Source organism: Temnothorax curvispinosus, unplaced genomic scaffold (assembly GCF_003070985.1).
Source record: "Temnothorax curvispinosus isolate PA1 unplaced genomic scaffold, ASM307098v1 QBEX01008992.1, whole genome shotgun sequence".
Classification (NCBI taxonomy): Eukaryota; Metazoa; Arthropoda; class Insecta; order Hymenoptera; family Formicidae; genus Temnothorax; species Temnothorax curvispinosus.
Genome location: NW_020218772.1, coordinates 504555 through 526701, shown reverse-complemented (window position 1 = coordinate 526701; position 22147 = coordinate 504555). Strand labels below are relative to the sequence as shown.

The window sequence follows — 22147 nt, the reverse complement described above, 5'->3', positions numbered from 1 at the left end:
CCGAATTTCTTTAGAAAGATTCCAAGAGAGAGCCGCGTGAGAGTGTTACTTTTGCTGTAGATCGCCTCGAGAATCGTGACACGAATCGCACGACCCTCTTAGCGCCGGCACGCGCCGGTTTTGAGAGAACTCACAGGTCCATGTGAAGTCAGCCAAAGATTCGTTAATAGCGATTTATACGCAGGAAGACGAGATTGACGATATGCCGTGGGGAGCTGGTGGTGGAAGTCGTTCAGAAACGACGCGCGGAGTATCCGCCGTCGTACAACTTACAGAGACTGTCGGTGCGCCCGGGCATGGAGTGCATACCGGGCACGGAAACGGAGACCGAGAGCGCCTCCTGGTGCTTCAGCATCTGCCGGCGTCGCTGCCAGGTGAAGGTCCATGCCGCTATGATGGCGATCTGGGCGACGAGGAAGACGGTGCCGGCTACGATCGCCTCCCCCAGATTGATGCACATCCCCATTGTCGACGATATGTCCTCGCTCTCGACGAAAACGGTGTCCCTCGTCGCCGAGGTGGCGTTCGGTGACTTACCGTCGCGCTCGAAGCCGAACTTGTCCGTGATCTGGATGGACTGCACCAGGAGGAGGTCCTCGCGGCTCTGGGAGCCGACGGCGGTGGAGCGACGACGGCGACGGCGTCTGCCGAAGGAGATGACCGAGCGCAGCTCACCGGTCGTCTCCTCCTGATCGCACTGCACGGGCTCGCAGGTCGGCATGCACGGGGTGACCAGAGCGCGGAATTGCACCACTTCCGAACTTGGGAACTTGAAGGCGTCAAAGTGCGACAGCAGTATCTGTAAAACAAAAAAGAGAAAGAAGATAAGTGACTTGAGAGTTTGTAAGAATAAAAGGAAATTACTGACGAGGGCGTTATACAAATCATAGAATATCTAATTACGAGAGCTAATAGAAGTGCTTTACGATTTTATGAATGCGAGAAATCAATTTAAGACAGTGGCATAAATTACTGCTTCGGACTAATTGAATTAATTTGAATCCTTTTCGCCGAGTAGAAAATTATTGCAGCGTTAGGAAGCGCATAAATTTAAAAGAGCGATGTTTACGCGTATAGCTTATTTAATTTAATAGAATATTAAGCTAAACATTTTGATTTAATTTACGTGAGAGAGAGAGAGGGGGGTGGGGAGGTGTGCGTAAAAGATTTATATCTTAATTTTCTCTAAATTTGATGCTAATAATGATGACAAATAAGCGAATGTCGTGATCTTTGCTTTTTAATTTCCGACACGGCGTGTAAATACATTTCAGGGAAGAACAGGAAATTCGATACGTGGAATGTAATAAAACGAACTTCCTCGTACTCCATCGGTCCCTTTCGACGGATTGCAAGTCACGTAACCAATTGTTTCACGCCGTTACTTGTCGCCTCGGATAATACATAAACACCTGTGCCGAATGGCTCCTCGGAACGCAACGATTTCGCCGCTCGGAGCTTTTGTCGTGTTCGCATACCGTTAGCAAACTACAGCGCCAATATTATGACATTTGCGGCGCGTTATATCGTCACCACTTCTCTTTCACCCGTTCTTTATTATCCTGGTACTTACGTATAGAATTTCCAGAGTTTTTTTCATCGTAAGAAACGAATTAAAGTGCCATCAGGCGACGACGTTAACTGAAAGTGGTGGTGTTTGCGTCGGATTTCGAAACACCGACAGATTTATACCTGGCTTTTTTTCACCAAGTTAGAAACTGCCTAACAATAGCAAATGTAATCAGCGTGAGACAGCTGCAAAACGCGCGCGTATCTTATTGTTTTTTGTTTTTTTACATACTCGGTAATTCATACGCGATGTCGGTGGCTGTCGACTCAACTAAGCAGCGTCGTGTCGCATTAATTCTGAAATTCCGTCACGGGCGGTCGTAGAATTCAGTGTGGATGCGGAATAATGGTAAATCTTACCCCATATGTCGCTCTCACATAAATTTTCAACTATATCCCAAAGTCAGCTCGCCGGGGCGCGACGGCGCGATTTTACTCTCGCGATCGCGGGGCACGCGGCGGTGTAAGGAAGAAAAAAAAACCGCTTATGGTTCTTACGACAGACGAGAGGGATTACAGAATGCGGATGTCAGGAATCGCGTAACACGGGCGTCGGCCGTCGCACGCAATATGCGTAAGAGATGATCGCTTCAAACTGGTTTTTCACGTCCCCGCGGCAGCTGCGTCCAATTTTTTTCTCTTCGTTCTTTATTAGGTAAGGCCATATAACGGCAATTACACAGGATTATGACATGAAAAACAGCCCAAGTACCCGCTTTTACGCGCGCCATTAGAGCGCGCGTATATCCATCCCGGCAAATGGCGCGACCAAGCGCATCGTTGTAATTCCCATTTTCTCGCGACAAGCGGATCTATCTGTTAAAATCTTTTTTATTTCGTTTACAGCCTATCGCGCTTATATTGCACGCAAGTTTTTCCACCATCGCCTCGGTACACCGCGTTGATCGGGAATTGGTACGGGGAATTCAAGTCTCTCTCTCTCTCTCTCCTCCCTCTCCCCTCCTCTTCCTCCTCCTCTGTTTCTTTCTCTCTTTCTCGCTTTCTCATAGTCTCCTACAAAACGAACGTATGATAATCACTCGTGTTCGCTCGTTAGGCTCGTCGTCCGCGGAGTAATCTCGCGATCATCGTTTTACCCGAGAGGAACGCCGCGCCGGCCGTAATATATTCATAGGTACGTCCGTGCACCACGGCTCGTCATTGATTTCTCTTCATTCAGATCATTCACTGCACGCTCGCAGGGTCAAGTCCCGAGACGCGATCTTTCCCGAAGCTGAACTCTTTGAGAAACTGAGAAAGGCCGGGTAGGTACGTAAGGTTAGGCGCCACGCTCGTGTGCACGTCGAAAACTGGTTTCTGCGGCGCATCACCAAGTTCATCGTATTTACACACCGGAGCGCGTATATTATCGGCGGGAAGTAAGACATTAAAATATGCTTCGTTCTCCACGTACAGCTTCATTTAGCCGTTTCTTTGCCTCGCTTGCCCGCGTCTAGTGGAACGAGCGGAACTTTATTAACCCAACGTCATCCCGCGCAGAAAGAGTAGCGGAAGGTCCATTCTCCGCGGGGGAAAAGCGAGAGCGATTGCACATTCGTAGCGGATGGAAGAAGAAGCGTAAGCGGATCGAAGGAAGAGGAGGAAAGCCCGGGGACGCGAGAGTTTGAGAGGCGGAGAAAGAGAGAAACATAGAGAGAAGTATGTACGTAGAGCTGTACGCGCCGAGTAAAAGAAACACACAGCCGCTGTATCCGCGGCATCTGGTACGCGCCGACGATAAGTCTCCTTCAGCGGCAACGACGTCGGCGATGGGAAAGGACGGGAAAGAGGAGCCCGTCATAAATGTACCGCATCAGATCAGTCAGATCGTAAGACTCGCCGCCCGCGCTTTTACGGCGCGGCTCAACCTGATCCCGCTTTGTCTGCTTTATAAGTCAGCCGCGGGGGCTCTCTCTCTCTCTCTCTCTCTCTCTCTCTCTCTCTCTCTCTCTCTCTCTCTCTCTCTCTCTCCCCCCTATCCGCCTTGGTTCATCCCTACACGTGTGTAGGGGGGTTGCGCGCTCCCTTACGAGTTTACGTACACGGACGTGGCGGTTGAGAAATGTTTCCAATTTCATTCAAACCGGTTGCGAAATGGAAGAGAGCCTTCGTACCGCGGCCCGGTTACGTGACGGACATACCGAAAAGCAGCCGAACTTTTGGCAAATTTCTGGTTAGACGAGGCGCAATGCTGCACCGTCACCGAGGATGCCGCGCTCCGCGCGCGCTTTCACCACCGACGATCGTTTCTCTTTTTATCCCTATCTATAAGGATTAATAAAATCAACGGCGATGTGTACCGGTTGACTTGCGCGACGCGTTTGCTTGTTTATTTTACGAGCCACGTTTGTACGAGACAAATCTTTCCTATTCTCAGACGGGGTTATTAATGGCACGAAGCTCTTACACGTGTAGAAGAAACTTTCATATGTAGAAGATGCGACATGCATGGAAGATATTTTATACCAACGGTATAAATATTGAGAAAGTTTAGGATCTTTATCTTTAGATATTAAACAATTTGCTTTTCGAACAGTTCGTTAAATTACAGATTTCAGAGTTCGACAAACATTTATATAGTTTTTGTCTTACATTTGCAAAAATAATTTTATTAATTCGACAGAAGCGGAAACACTCATATTTCCTTTCAAAATTTAAGTCTATATTCCTTATATACTTTTCAACATTTATTAAGCATTCTTTAATGGACATCAATTCACTTGCTCTGAATAACTATCGGAATATTAATTAGATAATTAATTATTGTAATGGTAATCGCAAACGTTCTTATCAACTTGAAGCTAACGTATAAGTACTAGTGTTCTTGGTAATAATTAATTATTAATCCTTTATTAACTCGTGCTCACATCTGCGGGAGGGAAAACATCTGCCAGCCTCCTGAGCTGAAGAAAGACAAGGAATGAACAAGCAACTTCCTGCTATCGGTATATCTCGGGTCAAACGATGCCCCTTCGTTTACCGAGAATCAATGTTGCGAACGTTTATTACCATATCATAATGACGGTATACTGTCGCAAACGACGGAGATTATTGATAGCTGATAGCGTGGCGTATATCAAAGTTGTTGTCAGGCGTTTTATCATTCATGCCAGTTCGACAGGCAAATAAGGTGCGTACGGATAATAAACGGCGTGAAATCTTCGCGATGAAATCTTCTTTTTCAAGTTACGTTACGCTTCTACAGATTAGAATTTACATACATCCCGTCTTGATTAAACGCGAGAGATGCAAAATTGAATACAAGCGAGAAAAACTTTTCTCATTCTTGGCCGCTCGACAAAATTCACCCGAGAGATAAGCAAGCATCAACAAGATCTCTATCTTCGTATCGTAGCGCTCGACAGGAAATGGGGTTAGCCCTTCGTGATCAGCCGCGGTCAGGAAACGAGATCAGCCAGAACGTGGTGGTGCGCACGTTCTAAACCGGAAAAGGGCGCCACGACGCCCTTGATACAGGAACGACTGTAGGTGATATATCTTGATGCCGGGCGTCTTACCGTACGTACCCGATATAAATTTACTCTTTGTTTCTACTACGACTGTTATTACTTTCTAATAAAGCGATATTGCGCCGTGGCGCGGCCGTGCTCGCGCGAGCAAATGATGTGGAACGACGAGTTAACGAGGCCGTGCGCCTCTCTCTCTTATTGCTCCACCTTCGCTCCGGCTCCACTCGTTCTCCTACCTGCCACTATCGTAACGATCCGTTTGTTTTACTCGTCGACACGTGAAGCGCATCAGCCACGCGGTCCACGACCGCGCGCGGGCACAGCTGGTCAAATGTTGCGCGCCACGAACACAATGTAGCCAAAGAAAATCCTTCGTGTTCGCACTTCCGCGATACAAAGAGAAAAACATAATTGGCAAAGTCCAAAGCCGGTTATATCGCCGCGCCGCCGGTTAGACTAACGTAAGAACGACTGCTCGAATTATCGGCAAACATTTTTATAGGTTTATTAATGCCCAGCGCGCCGCGCCGCGCGCGGAATCGTAATTCTCATTGCGGCGCGGCGGCGCGGCGCGGGCGCGCGCGTCCGACGTTATATCGTGCGAGTCATCGTGCAAAATGTACGAGCGGTATATGTGTAATTGGTCTATCGAGGTCAATACGTGGCGATCGCCTATACCTATTAACCGCGCAAGAATTATTGTACTTCCGCCCTAATGCATTTTCGCTCTCCAGCTCACCCACGATATACTTCACGCATCGCGCGAGGAAAGAGTAGAGGATTAAACTATTTTTTCGCGATCTAATCGCGATCGCGGAGTCAATTCCCATGTTACCTTATGCGGGAAACGCGGAAGTAATAATCGCGGGCTCTATATACAAGCTCGGTCGTTTTGAAACGCAACGGTATTCCATTATTTAATGATCCGTCTTCATACATTTGAATGAAAGACGTCCATTCTCAATCATATATCGCCTCTTTTTTTTAAAATAATTTTATATGAGGCAGACCGTGAGAACTTGTGCGACAAACGTGGCTTAATTGTTAAACGTTATTTTATAGAAAAAAAATTATATAAAAGCTATTTAATAAAAGTTATTCGTACGAGTAAATTACGAGTAAAAATCAGAATATTTAAGGATGCCGATCGAACGAATCTCGCTGTTAAATTCTTATTCCCGGCATTGGGGGGTAATCTTACGCTCCCTTATGTGGAACACGCGGAAAGTAATGATCGTTGTGCCAGACCAATGTGCCCGCATGCCATGCATGTCACGGCACGTCATCTCCAAGACGGCGGCGCATCATCGACGCGACCTATTACAGGCCGGGCAAATTGCTTCCCGTCATAAAATCCGTTCGGGTGATGGATTAGCATGAAGTCAGATCGACCGGTTGACTCGTGTCTGCTTCTCCATCTCGCTCTTTTTCCATCCGGTCGCTTTACGCCCGCGCGTATTTTCGAGGTACGCGCGCATTTCCACAAAATACTCGTCAACGAGCATCGACGTTATAGGCGTCAATCATCATGATCAACTTGTCGGCCTCCGGGTATCGTGTACGATCGTCAAATTTGAATCGATATATATTTATCCGTCCTTTCTATTATATCTTCAGAGCAACCACGCGCGTGTACAGGGTGTCTCGGATTTTACCCGACAAATTATTACGAAGTTATAAACAAATATTAAACACGTAATAAGTAAAAAATGGTCATGTGACCTCTGAGATCGTCTGATTTAACGCCTCTTGATTTTTTCTTATGGGGGACTTTAAATAAATAAGGTTTTTAAAACTCGGGATAGGTTTGTACGACATGATAGTTTTTATTCAAATAGCTTTTCCTTCATTGTTTACTTTGTACCGGCTTACGACTGCGATGCATGAAATGATTGAGTGGAAAGACGTTTCTATTAAAGCGGTATCAAGAGGAACATTTAGAGCAAATACCGACTACACTCATTTCCTTGGAAATAATTTTCCAGCGCTGCAGCGCTACGTTAAGGCTAAGAAAATTAGAAAGAAGATATTAACCGCGAGGGAGAAGCTTCCGTTTGTCTGTAACATTTTATTTTTCGATTCCACCGATGGCTTCTTTTTTCTCACAAGTTTAATTAAGTGCCGGACAGGATTTTTACAAAAATGGCGAAATTATATGATACGCTGGAACTTACCTTGCCAGTGTTGACCGATTTGTAAAGCGGACCCATGATGACGTGGTCAGTGGGGCAGCCGTCCGAGTCGATCAAAACAATCTCACTGGAGTCGACGCCGTCCATGGCGACCAGCTCGCGGACGAAGATCTCGTACGGGCTGTTGGGGTCGAGGATCTCGAATTTGAGCGCCAAAGGATCGCCGACCTCGGCGGAGGGGATAGCTTCGTTTCCGCTGCGATCGGTAATCTTCATGGCGACGTTCGGCGAGTCGACGATCACCTCCTCCGAGAGAGCGGGCGTGATGTCGCCGTGCACGCCAAGATCGACCTCGTTGGACACGGTCTTGTTAGTGAGGTCGTACTGGCAAGTCACAGCCAGGCCGAGATCGGAGCTGGTGACAATGGTGTCGTGATGCTGGATGATCACGTCGTTCAGGTACCGGCCGAGGCCCTGCTGCCTTATGTTACACTCGAGATCGTCGTACGCCATGCGAAGCTCGAACTCGAGCGCGCCCTTGATGTCCTGCACGCACGAGTTGGGCGAGCCCTTCGCGTAAACCTTGCCGTAGAAGAGCTTGCTCGTCTGAATTCGGGTCACCATGTCGCCGGCGCGGCAGTCGATGGTCACGTTGTAGCAGGAGCTCAGCTCGTACGTGGACGCTTCCGGTACGTCGAGGTACGGATCCTGAAATTATCGTTTATTTTCGGCCCGTTATTCATCGCTCGCTCCCACCAAGTATACCATATTCGATATATATATCGCGCGTTAATGCGATTTGTCACGGTATTAATTTAAAGGAATTATAACGGGCGACACAATGGTAAATTCCAAAATACAGATATTTCGCAAAGCACGGATATTTCGCAATTAAACTTCGCAAAGCTACTACCCCGACCGATTTATTCATCACTCTTCTATTTTGCTCGCTTCACCATGGTTGGGAGATTTTGATAGCTTGCATCGGGCTTACACAAAAACTTCCAGAGAATTTATGACGAGAATCGAACAACGAACGAAAAGAGTACATCGAAAAATTCCGTTAAACCGTACTGTATATTGGGGTCTTCAGTGATATAGTTCGCATAGCAATTATATTACGATATTCGACAACGCGCACACATCCTGAATAGGAGCGCGTGAAATCGGCAATTTACACAGAAAATATCTCGTCAGAGCTTTTTTCAAATACAGAATTTTTGTCTGTCGAAAAATTCTAAAAGGAAGTAGGTGATTGAATTGATTTTCATTTCTGATGCAATATATTACGCGAAATGAGAATATATAACTTTATTTGTACAAATAATTAACCATGTTCTTTATTCTCCAAATCTAAAACGTCGCGTTTCAATCTATTCGATGCGATACATCAAAAACCAATAATTATCAATAATATATATATATATATATGTATAAATATATATATATATATATATATATATATATGGATGCATTTTCATTTATATCGAACGGAATGATAATCCGCTCTGATTCACGCGCTTGTCACTTTCAAAGAATTATTTGAAATCCCTTTATACAACGCTATTTATCGCTCCTCGTTCGAGACTCGATGGTCCTCTACGATGAAACAAATTATTCGCGGATATTACGCTGATAAATACTCTTGACGTTTCGCGCTATCGCCACAGTTAATAATTTGTATATTTGTGGAGATGCCGCTGATGTGCTTGCGTAACCACCCATAGAGCCCGTCACGGATCCCACGCACACGATCATCTTCCCATTACACATATTATTTGCTCATCTCCGAGTGAATAATCGCGCGTGAAACCCGTATATGGCCGTCCATATACTGCGACGTTGAAATGATATTCCGATTCGGTTCACGCTGTTTAAATATTCCACTACAACGATTATTCGTACGAAGAATTGTTTAATTCCCCGCTATTGGTATTTGTTTCCGTATATTCGTCGCGCTGTGGCGGTGTGCGCAAAAAGGTGCTGCCGATAATCGAACCCGACGAATTGGTGGTCGCTAAATTTTTCTTTTGATTTTCTCCCGGGACACCGAATGCGATTCACATTCGGTCGAGCTCGGGTAGTTCGATAGGGAAAGCGTCTGCGATGAAAACTCGATTTTCCACGAATGCGCCCTCGGCGGATTGTTCAACTCCGATTTGCATGTGTGCGACGTAATCGCATTTATAGAAAATCCCCACCGGGCCTTTCAAGAATCCCGCACTGCGATGCGGCGAGCGAAACGACGCGCGGTGGTCGCAAAGCTGCGCGCGGAACTCTATTTTAAACACTCCCGATGAATTAAACCGCATACGGCAAACTCAGCAAGTAAATCGGGAACGCGACAATGTCCGTTTCTCGCGCGTATAGCAACAATTTCAGTTTCGCTTCGCGAAATTCAATTCGCGAAAGTTTTTCCTCACAAACTTAAACTCGCTGCCGCTGGTATAAATTGTGTAGATTATATTCGCGTGATGATTTCGCATCACTGAGGAGCTCGAATTTCTTACCTGAATGTCGGAGAGGGTGGCGCGGGAATGATGACTGAGACGGCAGACCATGTCACCGGTGTCACCGTAATCGTAGGAGTGACAGCGGAACGGCGAGTTCAGGCACAATTCGCGGCACTCGTCGGACGTGCCGACGTCCTGGTAAACGGAGTCCACGGTCTTCAGTATGCGGCCGGTCAGCTTCTTGAACTCGCAGAGTTTCACTGGCTCCTCCACGCAGTGGTTTTCCAAATAATCCACACCCTTCGCCGCCTGGAAGGCGCTCGAGCCGGCGACCGTCAGCCTGTCCATATCCGAGAGCTCGCACTGCTTGGTACCGTTGATATAATTAGCGGATCTGAAATTCAAACGAAACATTTTCATGAAGAACTCGTCGCGTAGGGACATCAATTAGTTTCTTATCTACGAACGATTTCGAGTGCGCGACTTGTATTGTAAAAAAAATTAATGGTTATTATTTCGAAGCAATTAAGCGTCTTCAGATAAACTATGCCCATAAATATACGACGTGTGCGTATATTGCTTCTAGTCATTAAATGCACGGCGTTCGGACGATTATATAGCGTAAGAGAGAAATGCGGTCCCGCTTCGTCTCTCCTGCGATAAAAATATATCGCAGGGAGGACGCACATGCTCTCGGTTGTTGCGGTCATCATTCCGTGCTAATCCCGGAAAGCGAGTTATAAAGGAAACACCCACGCACGAACGAATCCGAGTCGCGCCGGATTCCGTTTCTAACGGGGACACGCGGGATCCGCACGTAAATCCGCGTCCGCCGGAATAATTGCTTTCCGCCCGCGTTTTACTGGATCGTAATAATGCGTGGTTAATAATACTGAACGGAGCTAAGCGAGGAGTAATTGAGAAAAACGAAGAAAATTAATTTGCCAATGCTAATCCTTGGGAGAGAGAAGTGTCGTTGCATTGTTCATTCTCATCTCTCTCTTCCACGCCTGCATGCCGCGTTCTGGACCGCGCGAATATCGAACGCCCAACGTGTCGAAACGGAAAGATTACGGCACAATAATTTTCCCAACGTTTTGCGGAGTTTTATCTCAACGCTGAGCACGATCTAACGGCTTGAATAGCAGCACCCGACAAATCGCGCGTCTACTCATCCATAATTATGGACATATGGATGATGGAGTGACGTTCACATTAACGTTTCAAGCGCTGTATAAACGGTACGCGATACATTGACGTCTATGATCGATTGGCACTTGAATCTGTGAAATTCCTATTTAATTAAATTACACGAATCGGTTAACGTTCCCTGAATAATTTATCTTGATTAGGCTGGAACAACGTGATTTCGTCGAAACGGTTTATGAGTCCAAAAGAAACGCATTTGCGAATAAATTTTTTTATCGAGTAGCGTAACTTATTTACCAGTTTTGAAAATCGATAGAAGTCCCGGACATGATAGAAGATCTGAATCATGAGAGTTACATTCATGGCCGCAAAAATATTTATCCCGAGCCTGCATTGATAACAGACATTATACAATGTTGTCCTGTAAATATTTGTTTTTCGACTTCGTAGATATCAGTTGGGGGACTGATAGTATTTTATTGCGCGCGATACATGGGGTTCAGTCAACAGAATATTTTGTCATATTTTTTATTGATGTCTTTCTCTATATTTATCACATCGCGATTTTACTCTTGTGTTCACAGAGTAGTTAGTGGAGGCTCGGTCGTAATAACGGAACATTTTGTATGAATAGTTGATTTATGACTTACGATTTTAAGAACGCAGCATCTCACGCGTACCTAATGTAACTTAATATTAGATAGTCTAACAGTTATAATATACGACTCTGTGCGCGTCGTGTAACGTTCAAAAGTTAAAAAAAAATACGCAATGAGCTAAGCCTAGGCTCGTAATTTAATTCTATTGAAACAGGTATTTTTTTGCGAACGAGAGTTCTCGAATTTCAAGGTTAATTACAATCTTGTTTTTCCCGAACCCATAATTTTGCAAATTGACGGAGAAGCGCGCGGATGGTAAAGATGTATAGAGCCCGCCGTCTATTAGATTTATTAGAACATGAGCGGTCGCATTCTTGACGCAACCGCAACCGCCTTCGTTCACTTCATTTCGCATCCGCTCCGATGTATATAGCGCGCACGAACGCATGTTCGACATGCTTTCAAAACGGGAATCCGGGTAAAATTGCGGCTCCGATCTTTTGTATCTCCGAGATCACGTCTTCACCTCCGGCTACACTCTCTCTCTCTAATCCCAGGATTAGATATTCCCCGCGTTGAACTGTTGAACATTCCCCAGATAATCCGGGGATAGTTTCCGTCTTCGGGGCGAGACATCGAAAGTCATTACCATCCTTTTCTCCTTCCGGGGAAGAAAGAACCGGAAAAACTAAGTAGCGAAAAGGCAGTGAGGAGTTTCTTCGTCGCGACGTGCTCAGGTGCGCGACCGGCATCATCATCGGAACCGAAGTTCGTCCTCCGGACTGCCATCCGGAGCGAGTCGCGGCGGGGGCGGCGGCGGGGGGAGAGGGAGCGAAAGCTGTTCCCGCAGGTCCCGGGCGCCGTCGGGAGAGAGAGACCGCCAAATTTATTCCACGTCGCTCCATCGATTTCGGATTATATTGCCTTAAGACCTGAATAATATTCATGGGTGCCACGTTATGATTTCAATATTCCCCGGGGGTTCCGCCGCGGCGGAGACGAAGTCGAAAAATCACCGCGGCCTTATGCGGTCGGGCGCGATAAACCCCGAGGCTCGGTCGAGAATATAATCGAATCGGCGCGGCTGCGGCGACGGCTGTCTGTTGCTCCCGCGATTATCGATGTGTCCTCCACCGTACGTCTTTACCGTATTCCATCCCTCCGCGTATTCCATCCTCGCCACGTTGCGAATCACCCACCATCGGGGGAGAGGCACGAATATGAACGTTTTGCGCGCACACCGCAACAATGCCCCGCAGTAAAATCGACGACGCGAAATGAATGGGTCACGAAAAATCCGTCGGCCCAGCTTTGTTTCACGGCGCTGGTGCATCAAATGTATGTATGTGCTCGGATGAATGTTTGCTCGTTAAATCAACAAGTTTCGGTTCAATTGTTCGTGATTCAAACACAATAATTGTCCGATGGTGCACGCCCCTCATCCGCGTCCCTCGTCGCCTCTCGTCGGCGCAATACGTCGTTTATTGTTCATTTTATATGCAGATTCGGACAATCACTTTTATTGCAAAATTATTTTTAATCCGCTCACTGATTGCACCTCGTTGATTATATACACGCACACGGAAAGATTTCTCGTTCGCGCTCTCCGCTGATGAAGATATCGAATCACGCCACGTTGGAAGCGTCTCATTATCGTCGACGCGCAAAAACTATTAAGAAAGGCTCGCCTCAAAGCTCGTTGCCGCGAGCTGTGGCGTAAGAAAGGTTACAGTGATGCTACTGAGTTGGAAATGTACTGGGATATTATAAAAACAACGTTGAAATCGTAACTAACGAGTTGCAGTAAGTTGCAACGAACACGGTAGTGTCGCTAACGATGATGGAGTGTGCCAATCATTCTTGCAAAACTAAAAGCCACAATATACCATGCAGCAGTTTTTCAAATGCATTTCCCAAAGTTTATCTCGCGCTATTAATTATAGACAGGTTATTACGAGGACGAGAACGACAATTATTTTTAATCCCGATAATTATCATATACGTCGAATTGTTTAGACATCAAAATAATTGCGGTGAAAGATTAAATTTTTATGAGATTTATATGTCACTTTGCACAATGAACACTTTATACCGTGAAATGTATCTATTCTGCGGACAGGCTGACATTACAACGATCATGTTACGTTATACGTTTATAGAGCGACAAGATTTATTGCACCGTCCGCGCGATGAATAATGTACCACGAAAAGTAGAGAGAATTACATGTATATTTAAAGCCAATTCACTTTTTCACCTTATGGATTAGGAGAGAAATGAAGGTGAGTTGTCCTATTTGTGAAAATATGCCCGTGGTGTGTATCTTGGCTCGCCGAAGCATCGATTCCGCAATTTTATGGGGGGCTACTTTTAGGGGTGGCTATACTTATGAGGTAGCCGAAGAGAAACCTTCTCGTTTCGTAAAACATCTTGCTCGCCCGTATATCGTCAAGCTAACTTCTTGGGGTGGCATTATCGTCGAGAGCCCTCTACTTAGAGAGAAACGCGAGGAGATACGGCCACTAAAGTCCGGACCCCTCAAAGTTTAGTTTGGATAGGCGAGTCGGTATCTCTCGCGGTAAATAATTAATGGATAAAAGGGTAAAAGCACGTATACACATCGTGTCCCGAACTTCATCGCATCTTCCTCCAGCCGCCGTTTGCCTATCGGCCAATTGAGGTTGATTTTTCTTAGCAAAAATTTAATTGAATCTTCCTCACTATTTCTAATATTCAACATTATTATATTTCTATACAACTGACTTTGAGATTAAAATATCAAAATTAAATGAAGGACTGTTATTTATTTACAATTTAATTCACGAAGGAACTTCTAGATCCAATCATTTGTGGATAAAAAAAAATATATTTTTATTAAAAGGAAGTTTTCGCCAAAGAGGCAAAGGAATCTTATTAGGCGAGGATATATTATAGGGAACAATCAGTATTCGACATGCCTTCCTCTGTTTCACGACTGGAATTTCCTGTTATACCTGCGACGCGAGCAACGCGACGAGCCGGCTGAAGATTTGGCGCTGCAGCGCGAGACAGGGAGAGATACGACGGTAAAGCCGAAAGTCTATTGCGCAACGATAAAGCCTCCTCTGATTTTCTTTCCTCGATTCGGGGACAAAAGATATCCGGCGCTCGTCTCGTACAACTTAGAGAGTAAACCCTCGAGGGAAATTTTAACCTTCCAGGCAGATGTTAAATGCGAAGTTAACTGCGACGGGACGACATTCCCGTCTGTCTCTCTTCCCTTCGACTCGGCTCCCCCTTTTTCCTACCCCTTGACACTCACTCTCCTTCTGTCTCCGTATTGTCGCTCTATCGTAATTCTCTTTCCGCACTTCCACGTCGTACCGTTCCGAACAAATGGCGAGACAAAAAAAGACAGGCCGGATCAAGCCGGCACGAAAGGGGGGCGAAGACGAAGAGGGTGAGCGCGGCGCGACGTCGCTGTGCCGGTGATGGTGGAAAAGAATTACAAGCGGTTCGCCCCGCTGCATCTCGATGAATCTCAAATTATTCTTCGTCCGCGCGTCTGCCGCGAAGACAACCGAAGAGAGAGAGAGAGAGGGGGGAGGGAGAGGGAGCGGTATATATGTGTACATACCCTCTATATTGAAAGACGTCAATCGTAAAAACAATTTCTACCTCTTGCTTAAAGGTTTTCGCCCGACTGATACGAGCGCAAATGCTGTTTTTTTTTTACTCATCGAATGAACATCGACTGACAGAGAAAGAACTACGCTGAAGGTATTTTGATTGCATCGTTAATGCCGACTCTGTACGAAAAAATACGAGTTAGATTTTTTTTTGTTCAATCAGGTATCATTTTTTGTTCAATCTTGGAATTAGATTTTAAACATCAATATAACGAAATAAAAATTTCAATATATATTGCGGCACATGACAAGGTACAAGACAAGGTACATTTTGTACTCTGTTTGGGATAAAGTTTTAACATCCAACGAAATCTTGATTTAAAGTCTAATTTTAAAAACATGGTAAAGAAAAAAAATAAAAAAAGAAAGACTGCAAACATTGAAAGAACGAAATTAAATAAAAGGAGAGTTCTACATAGGGCGCTCCGCAGCTGGGCTGTAAAACTTAAATCGATTTACTGACCGCGGCCGGCGGTAATGGGTAAACGAGGAAGCTGCGCATAAAATCCGTCGGCGGAATATGCAATGTCCGATAACGAAATGTATAATGCGGGCATTTGGGCGTGTCGCGTCCGCGTATGACGTACATGAAGTATCAGCGGCTAGTGGAAAAAAAACCACCCAAGCTAATTTGCATTGCTCTTTTGTGACCGCTCGCTCTGGCTCTGGCCCGTTGACCCGCAACACCAAGTAATCCCAACAGACTCGGATAAGCGACGATATTAATGATCGTTGCGTAAAAACCGGCGCGGCAATTCATGCACGCTTCGTGCACGCCGTCGCAGCGCAGGGTCATATCTGGCAACATTATTTAGCCTCTCGTGCTCTCGGAACGAACTAATCAGCTTTATATTGTGTATACGAAACATTGGTGGGAAATCCTGCGTATTATTCATAAACATACATCAACGAGATATTCGTGTATACACGGCGGTGTTTTATATGCGCGAATTGTATGTGCGCGATTGAGCAAGGTATTTCGAAGGTATACGAAGAATATTTTTCGTGACGGCCGTTTGTATGCTGTATAATGAAACAATAATATGTCAAAACAGTAATAATGCGAATAAAAGTCAACTTAATGTAATTTATGCAGCCCACAAAGTTTTTTTTTTCAAACATTTATGAAGAGAAGAGAGAGACAGTGATATTTCTATCTAATGTGACTTTACGTTTAATTACCTTGCGGTTACTTTGATCTAGATTATTGAATGATTAATGCAGTTATTACACCATTAATAATAACATTTATCCATAGAGAGGAGTGGAGATGGAGAGAGGACAGAGGGAGATTCGTAATACCTTGATTGCGATGTAAATTACCAGTGGATGCGATTTTCATAATGCCAAATGCTAATGACCGCACATAATTCTATACGATTTCCACGGGTGGAAATCGCCTATGTTTACCATATTTCATTTCATTTATCGCGTAGCGAGAAAATGCTGAAACAGATTTATTCACCCCACTCGTGATTAAAATTACAGCGAGAGACGACACTGATGTCCGTCTAATGAAAGGTAAGAGCTTAAATGCGGCGAAGAGACAGGAGCGGGAAAGGAAGTGGACAGACCAGGGAACTACTTCCGAGAGGGTGAGAGGATTTCGGCGAGCGTTTAGGTAGCTGCCTGCGGAGCGAATCTCAGTCTGCCACCCTGTACCTCCGTTTACTATCACTTGGAGATATACGTCGTCTACGCAATCCCGTGATGCATTGCACGTTCAGCCGCGACTGCGAGGCGAGACATCCTCTCCCCAACTCGAAATTTCCTCTCTCCCCCCTCTCTCTCTCTCTCTCTCTCGCCCTTGTAACCTCTCACCCTCACTCTTACGACTATCTCTCTCTCCGTCCGCCGCCCGGGTTTCCTTCGGTCTCTCGCTTTCTCGACAAATGGCCACAATTACGTACATGTGCCAATACATAACCCACACTGCCAACCATCGCCGCCTCTCCCACCAAGCCCTTCTTCGACAAAGTGCACCACCACGAGTAGCCGTCCGTTTACTCTCGATGTTCTCGTCCGATATCGCACTTTCCCACTCTCGCGGTTCCCTCTATCATCGTCCATCTTCTTCTTTCTCGCTTTTCTCAATCCCTCGCGCGCGGCCCTTTCGTTTCTTTCCTCTATCCGGTTTCCCTCTCCATTCTCTTCTTCTCTTTTTCGCGCGACTCTCTCTCTCTCTCTCTCTTTCTGTTCTCCGATGACGCGGCGTTAGACGTATGGGGTTGAAAAGAGAGAAAGAGAGAGAGAAAGTACCGGAACTCGCTCGTCGACGAGTTATCCACCGAGGAGCAAAACGAGACATCGTTTACGGGTACGTCGCCGCGCGCTTTCTCAAGCTGTCGTCGCGATCGCGCGCGGCTTTCACAGGCCCGTCGTCGTTAGGGCGTCGTTGGCGAAGGAGGTAAATACGCGAAATTGAACGGGACGCGCTCTGTTCTCGGCGCAACAAACATGATGTACGCATACAGCTTTTGTTTTTCCTTCTATCCGACCGCGAGAGCGTATCCACATCCTGAGATATATATATTTTTCCCTCCCGCAGAAAGAGCGTTTTAACTCCGTCGGGAAATATAATACCGTACAATATTAAAAAGTTACTCGGTTATGAGGATTTCCATTTCCCCTCGACGTGATGCAAAGCCACGCGACGTCTACTCGAAATGTTGGTAATAGAAGATTATTACTACAATGAAATAATGGAAGTTACAATGACGTGTTCGGGGAACGGTATTTGCGGTATGATTAAATAATTTGATTACCGTAAAGTAGAAGCACGTTGTTTCCTACGAATGATTTACGGACTGCGCGCAACGCGAAGGGAGTGAATCGCGACGTGTATATTGGATTCGCTTTTCGTTATGTCCGAATTACGCTTTACACGCAGTATCTAACCGTATTCTCCTCCAACATAATAATAACGATTACATTTCAGCGCGACGCTTTAAATCCGAATTAAAATCGTCTCATGAACGTCTTTGTAACGATATAAAGCTCGGTATCCAACATTTCTCTGTCTTCCACCGATTGAGACTTGAGACTTACAACCGTTCCCGTCCTTCCGAAGTAAACTTGTTTGCTAGGAAACGTAAACACGATCGAATCGCGTATTGTCTCAGGTTGACGCAGTTAGTCCCTGACGAGCGGAAACGAAATTTCAGACCGGCGGTAATCCCGATAATGGCGGAGCGCCTTTGTATCTTCGGCGGAGAGGAGAGCTCCGGAGAAATCTCGATACGCCCCAAGAATAGAACGGTCGGCTTACCGGTTGGAAGACGGAGAAACTTGTTCCATCGGAGATTGGGAAACGCGAAGGTGGGCATTCGCCGGTAAGATGCATTCGCCAAATAGACGTTTCCACGAGGCGATATACACTCATACATACGCGTGTCGACGAACTCGCGTGCACGATCGTGGCGGCTTGCGGCGCCGAGATTCACGTATGTGTGGGTGTGTGTGTGCGTGTGTGTGTGTGATAGGGTGGTAGCGGCGCATGATGTAATTTCGATAAAGTTAATGTGCGGAGGAGTGTTGGGAGGCCCAGCTGCCACCGCGGTCGATCGACAAAGATGGGACGTAACAGGTGCTATCTCACGAGTTTCGTAACAAGAATCGGCGCTCGCCTTTCTGGCAACGCGACGATTAAAACCGCGAGAACCGACGCGATTTTGTGATCGAAAATTCGATCACACGCTTTCGTGTGGAGCTTTTTTCCCCACCCCCGCGAAGGATGTTATGGAACTCTCCCGGAATCCCGGATTCGGAATCCAAGTCGCGTACGCCCATCCGTCGCGATAAAAGCAAGAAACACGACAGCTCGCTAATTTATCTGCTAATTTAGCGGCCGAGTCTCTCTACGTTTTATGTCGAGAGACAAGAAGAAGCCAGCTGGCTGCGCGGCCGGGGCTTAGTATCGGGGAGAGAAAGACAGAGACAGAGAGACGCATTGCGGTAATCGATAGCGAGGACTGAATTCTTAATCGCGAGTGTCTACCTACGTTCGCGGTCCCAATTAATAAATATCGCCGCGACTAATGAATTGCGGTACCTATCTATGCGATATATAACGAAACGGTAATGCCGCTCTGATTGCGAATTAATTACTTATATCATGCCATTTGCATATGCAAATCGCATACAACCGACCTGCAGACACGAAGGAATTGAATGAGAGGCGGGTCGGAGGGGCAGGGAGGGTTTAATGCCCACCATCGTCGCCCGTCGCGCGACTACGCGCGGCGGAGAGATAAAGTGGAGCGGAAAGAGAATTGCTGAGCAATACCACGGTCGTGTCTCATACTTATCGCGGGGGAATACCTTTCTATCGGAAGCTCTCTCGTAACAGTCCTTGTTAACGACAGTTGATAGCCAAGGCCGCTATTAACATGCGCGTCGATTGTGGGGAATCAGCGTGAGCAACTTGTTTCACCGAAGGCGCCTGTATCGGGCGCGAAATTGAAAGGGGTATACGTTATGTATCGTTCCCCTTTCGATATTATAATGCATGAATCGCCGTTTCTATTCTGGATTACTTTATTACTGAAAAATGCGCTGCGTAGCGACGTGACGGTTGCGAGAGAGTGAGGCGAGAGTAAACGAGAACAAACGATATCGCGCTGCGGAGAGACAGAACTACAGGTACGGAAGATGCGCGTGTACGACGCGATATAAAGTCGTATCTCTCTCATTGCTATCTCGGTCGTAATTCTTCCTAAGTCGCTCCGCGCGCGCGAGCATGCGAGAATTGCCCAGTCGACAGAAGCGCAGTCGCCAGCGTTGCTTAAGCGCAACATATATACACACACCGTATACGCACACCAATCTCAGGAGGGATATAATTTAATAGTCGGTCTTCCGTGTTGCATGCGCGTCCCTATCTCTCGCAGTAACGACATCCCTTTGCCGACGATGTGCGAACCGTGACGGAAAATGACGCGACGTGGGGTGAGGTCGTGCGGAATGACGATGAATTAAAAGAGATAAAGAGCGAGACAGAGACAGAGTGAGATTCGCATGTGTGTGTGTGCCGCCAGTCACGAAAGTAAACGTCCCTTCAAACGTGCGTCGCCCGAGTCGCCCATGTTTTAAACGAGAGCCAGATTTGTTAGCCTCGGTTCTCCAAACGCCAAAAGCGTATCCGCGTTTCCAACGTGTCCCGACTTTTTCCTGTGTTTCGCGACGCACACATCCCTCCTTTTTCCGTCAACAATTTCCGTATCGTGGTAATTATAGCCGGAGGACTTTTATCGCGCGTCGGCGCTGACCCGCGCTCGAGAGAGGTGTTTGTCGAGCCGTAGCCCGATTTAGCAAATAGAACTCGGGCGCGCTCGAATACAATTATGCTGTCGCGAGAAATGAGCGCTCGGGAAGCGACGTAAGTACATTGCACGCACGGCGCACGGCGCGGCGCGGCGGTGCGAAGAGGGCGAAGATATATGAAGGCGACCATGCGGCTCGAATGATTTACTTGGATTCCCGATCGTGTCGAGTCTAAATGATCGTCGTCCAGGAGGCTACCGGTTGTTCGCGACGTCTGGCTATCGTGTGTGGCGGTCTTCGCGCGATTACAACGGCTGCCTGGAAGGCTGTCACTGCCATCAAGCGGCCGCACAGTAGCTGTGGGATCTGGCGACGGGGGTGGCGCGATATCTCCCCAGCGGTGGAGTTTCAACCCGCGCCGAGCCGAGATGAGTACGGGCGATTGTGATTGCCGCCGCGCCGACCGGTTGCGAGCACGTTGAGCGCATCTACCACCTCAAGGTGGTATACGCTCAAGGTGCATCGGAGATACGCTGGAATGACCATTCCACGGACATTGATTCCTTACGCTCGTAAATCACAGTTTGAAGAAAATCCTCTGTGAAATACCACTCGCGCCGTTTTCTCCGTGCTTGAATATTACTGCTATTTTTACGGCGTGCCTGCTATAAAAGATATATATACACAAAAAAGATCTCCAGACTCTCAAATATAATAATCTTGATGTTGAATAGTGCGTTGCATCATTTGTCGTAGAATTCGATTAAATCTTGGATATTTCGTAGAAAGGATTGAACTACGACTAATAATTGTCTATAATTGTGTGCGTCATAATATAATATGCACAACCCATTTTTTAAGTATTTTATACATTACTACTTTTATTCTAGCTATTTCTATAAAACTATATCCAGTATATTCTGCGAATCTATTGTATTATAACTTATGTTGCGCGCTCAATAGCTATCTTTTTCTGCAGCTTGCACCCCGCGTCGTTACGTCGTGAATACTCATTGTCGTTTACTTCTCGGTAAAGCTCTTCTCTGATGTATTCTTAAAAGACAGCATGGAAGGACAGGTTAATGCGCGCTTAAACATCACAGGAAATCCTTCCTTTTTTGCTATTTCGCTGGAATACGCCGCGGCGTTGCGCCGTATCTCCACGAGAGAATATCGCGCGACTAAGGCTTTTAGTAAAAATATCTATAAAATCGCGACGGTGCACTCGCAACAAACTAATGCCGCTAAAGCGCAGAAGTAAATATGGTAATCGTGTATATGATAATTTCTGTTTCTCCCGCTATATTTATAATATTTACGTCTCGCTCCGCGGGGCAATTATCTCACGTACGCGTTGCAGGGATTAAGAAAAATAAGAAGAAGGAGAAAAGAATGCGGATTAACGGGACCTGTGCCTCTGCGTATAGGATATTATACGCATCAGGCAACAAATCCCTTCGTTCTTGATTATCGCAAAACACGATATGCAAGATGCCGGCGGTAATTGAAATACTAAACGTAAGAACGCGATAAACGGGGTGTTCCAGCTAATTAACGAGCATTCGTGTCCGCTGGAATATCGACGTAACTGATGGGGGAATAGGAACTTGAAAATCTTCTGAATCGATAATCACAGCTACTACTACCGTAACCGGGGGGCGCCGCCGCGTCGTCGCGCGGCCATTCCGCATAATTTTACCCTCCTGAGGAATTTCAAGAGCCAGACATACCACGCTTTCAACCAAAGCTCCTCCGATGCCTTGGCGGGGCCCCCGTCCGGGGGCAACCATGGCAAATCTCTCGATCGCGGGCATTCACGTGGAATGCAATTAACGTTCGTGGAGAGC

At 46.4% G+C, this 22147-nt stretch overlaps 1 protein-coding gene across 1 annotated transcript in view; it reads right to left on the bottom strand.

Annotated features, from left to right (window-relative positions):
• Positions 1–232: 232 nt before the first annotated feature.
• Positions 233–22147, bottom strand: part of LOC112458560 — a 65700-nt gene continuing 43785 nt past the window's right edge. The window contains exons 3-5 of the mRNA XM_025022250.1: positions 9682–10018; positions 7214–7879; positions 233–799 (exon numbers count right to left, since the gene is read on the bottom strand). Of these exons, the coding sequence (XP_024878018.1) occupies positions 233–799; positions 7214–7879; positions 9682–10018 (1570 nt within the window). The remainder of the gene's footprint in view (positions 800–7213; positions 7880–9681; positions 10019–22147) is intronic.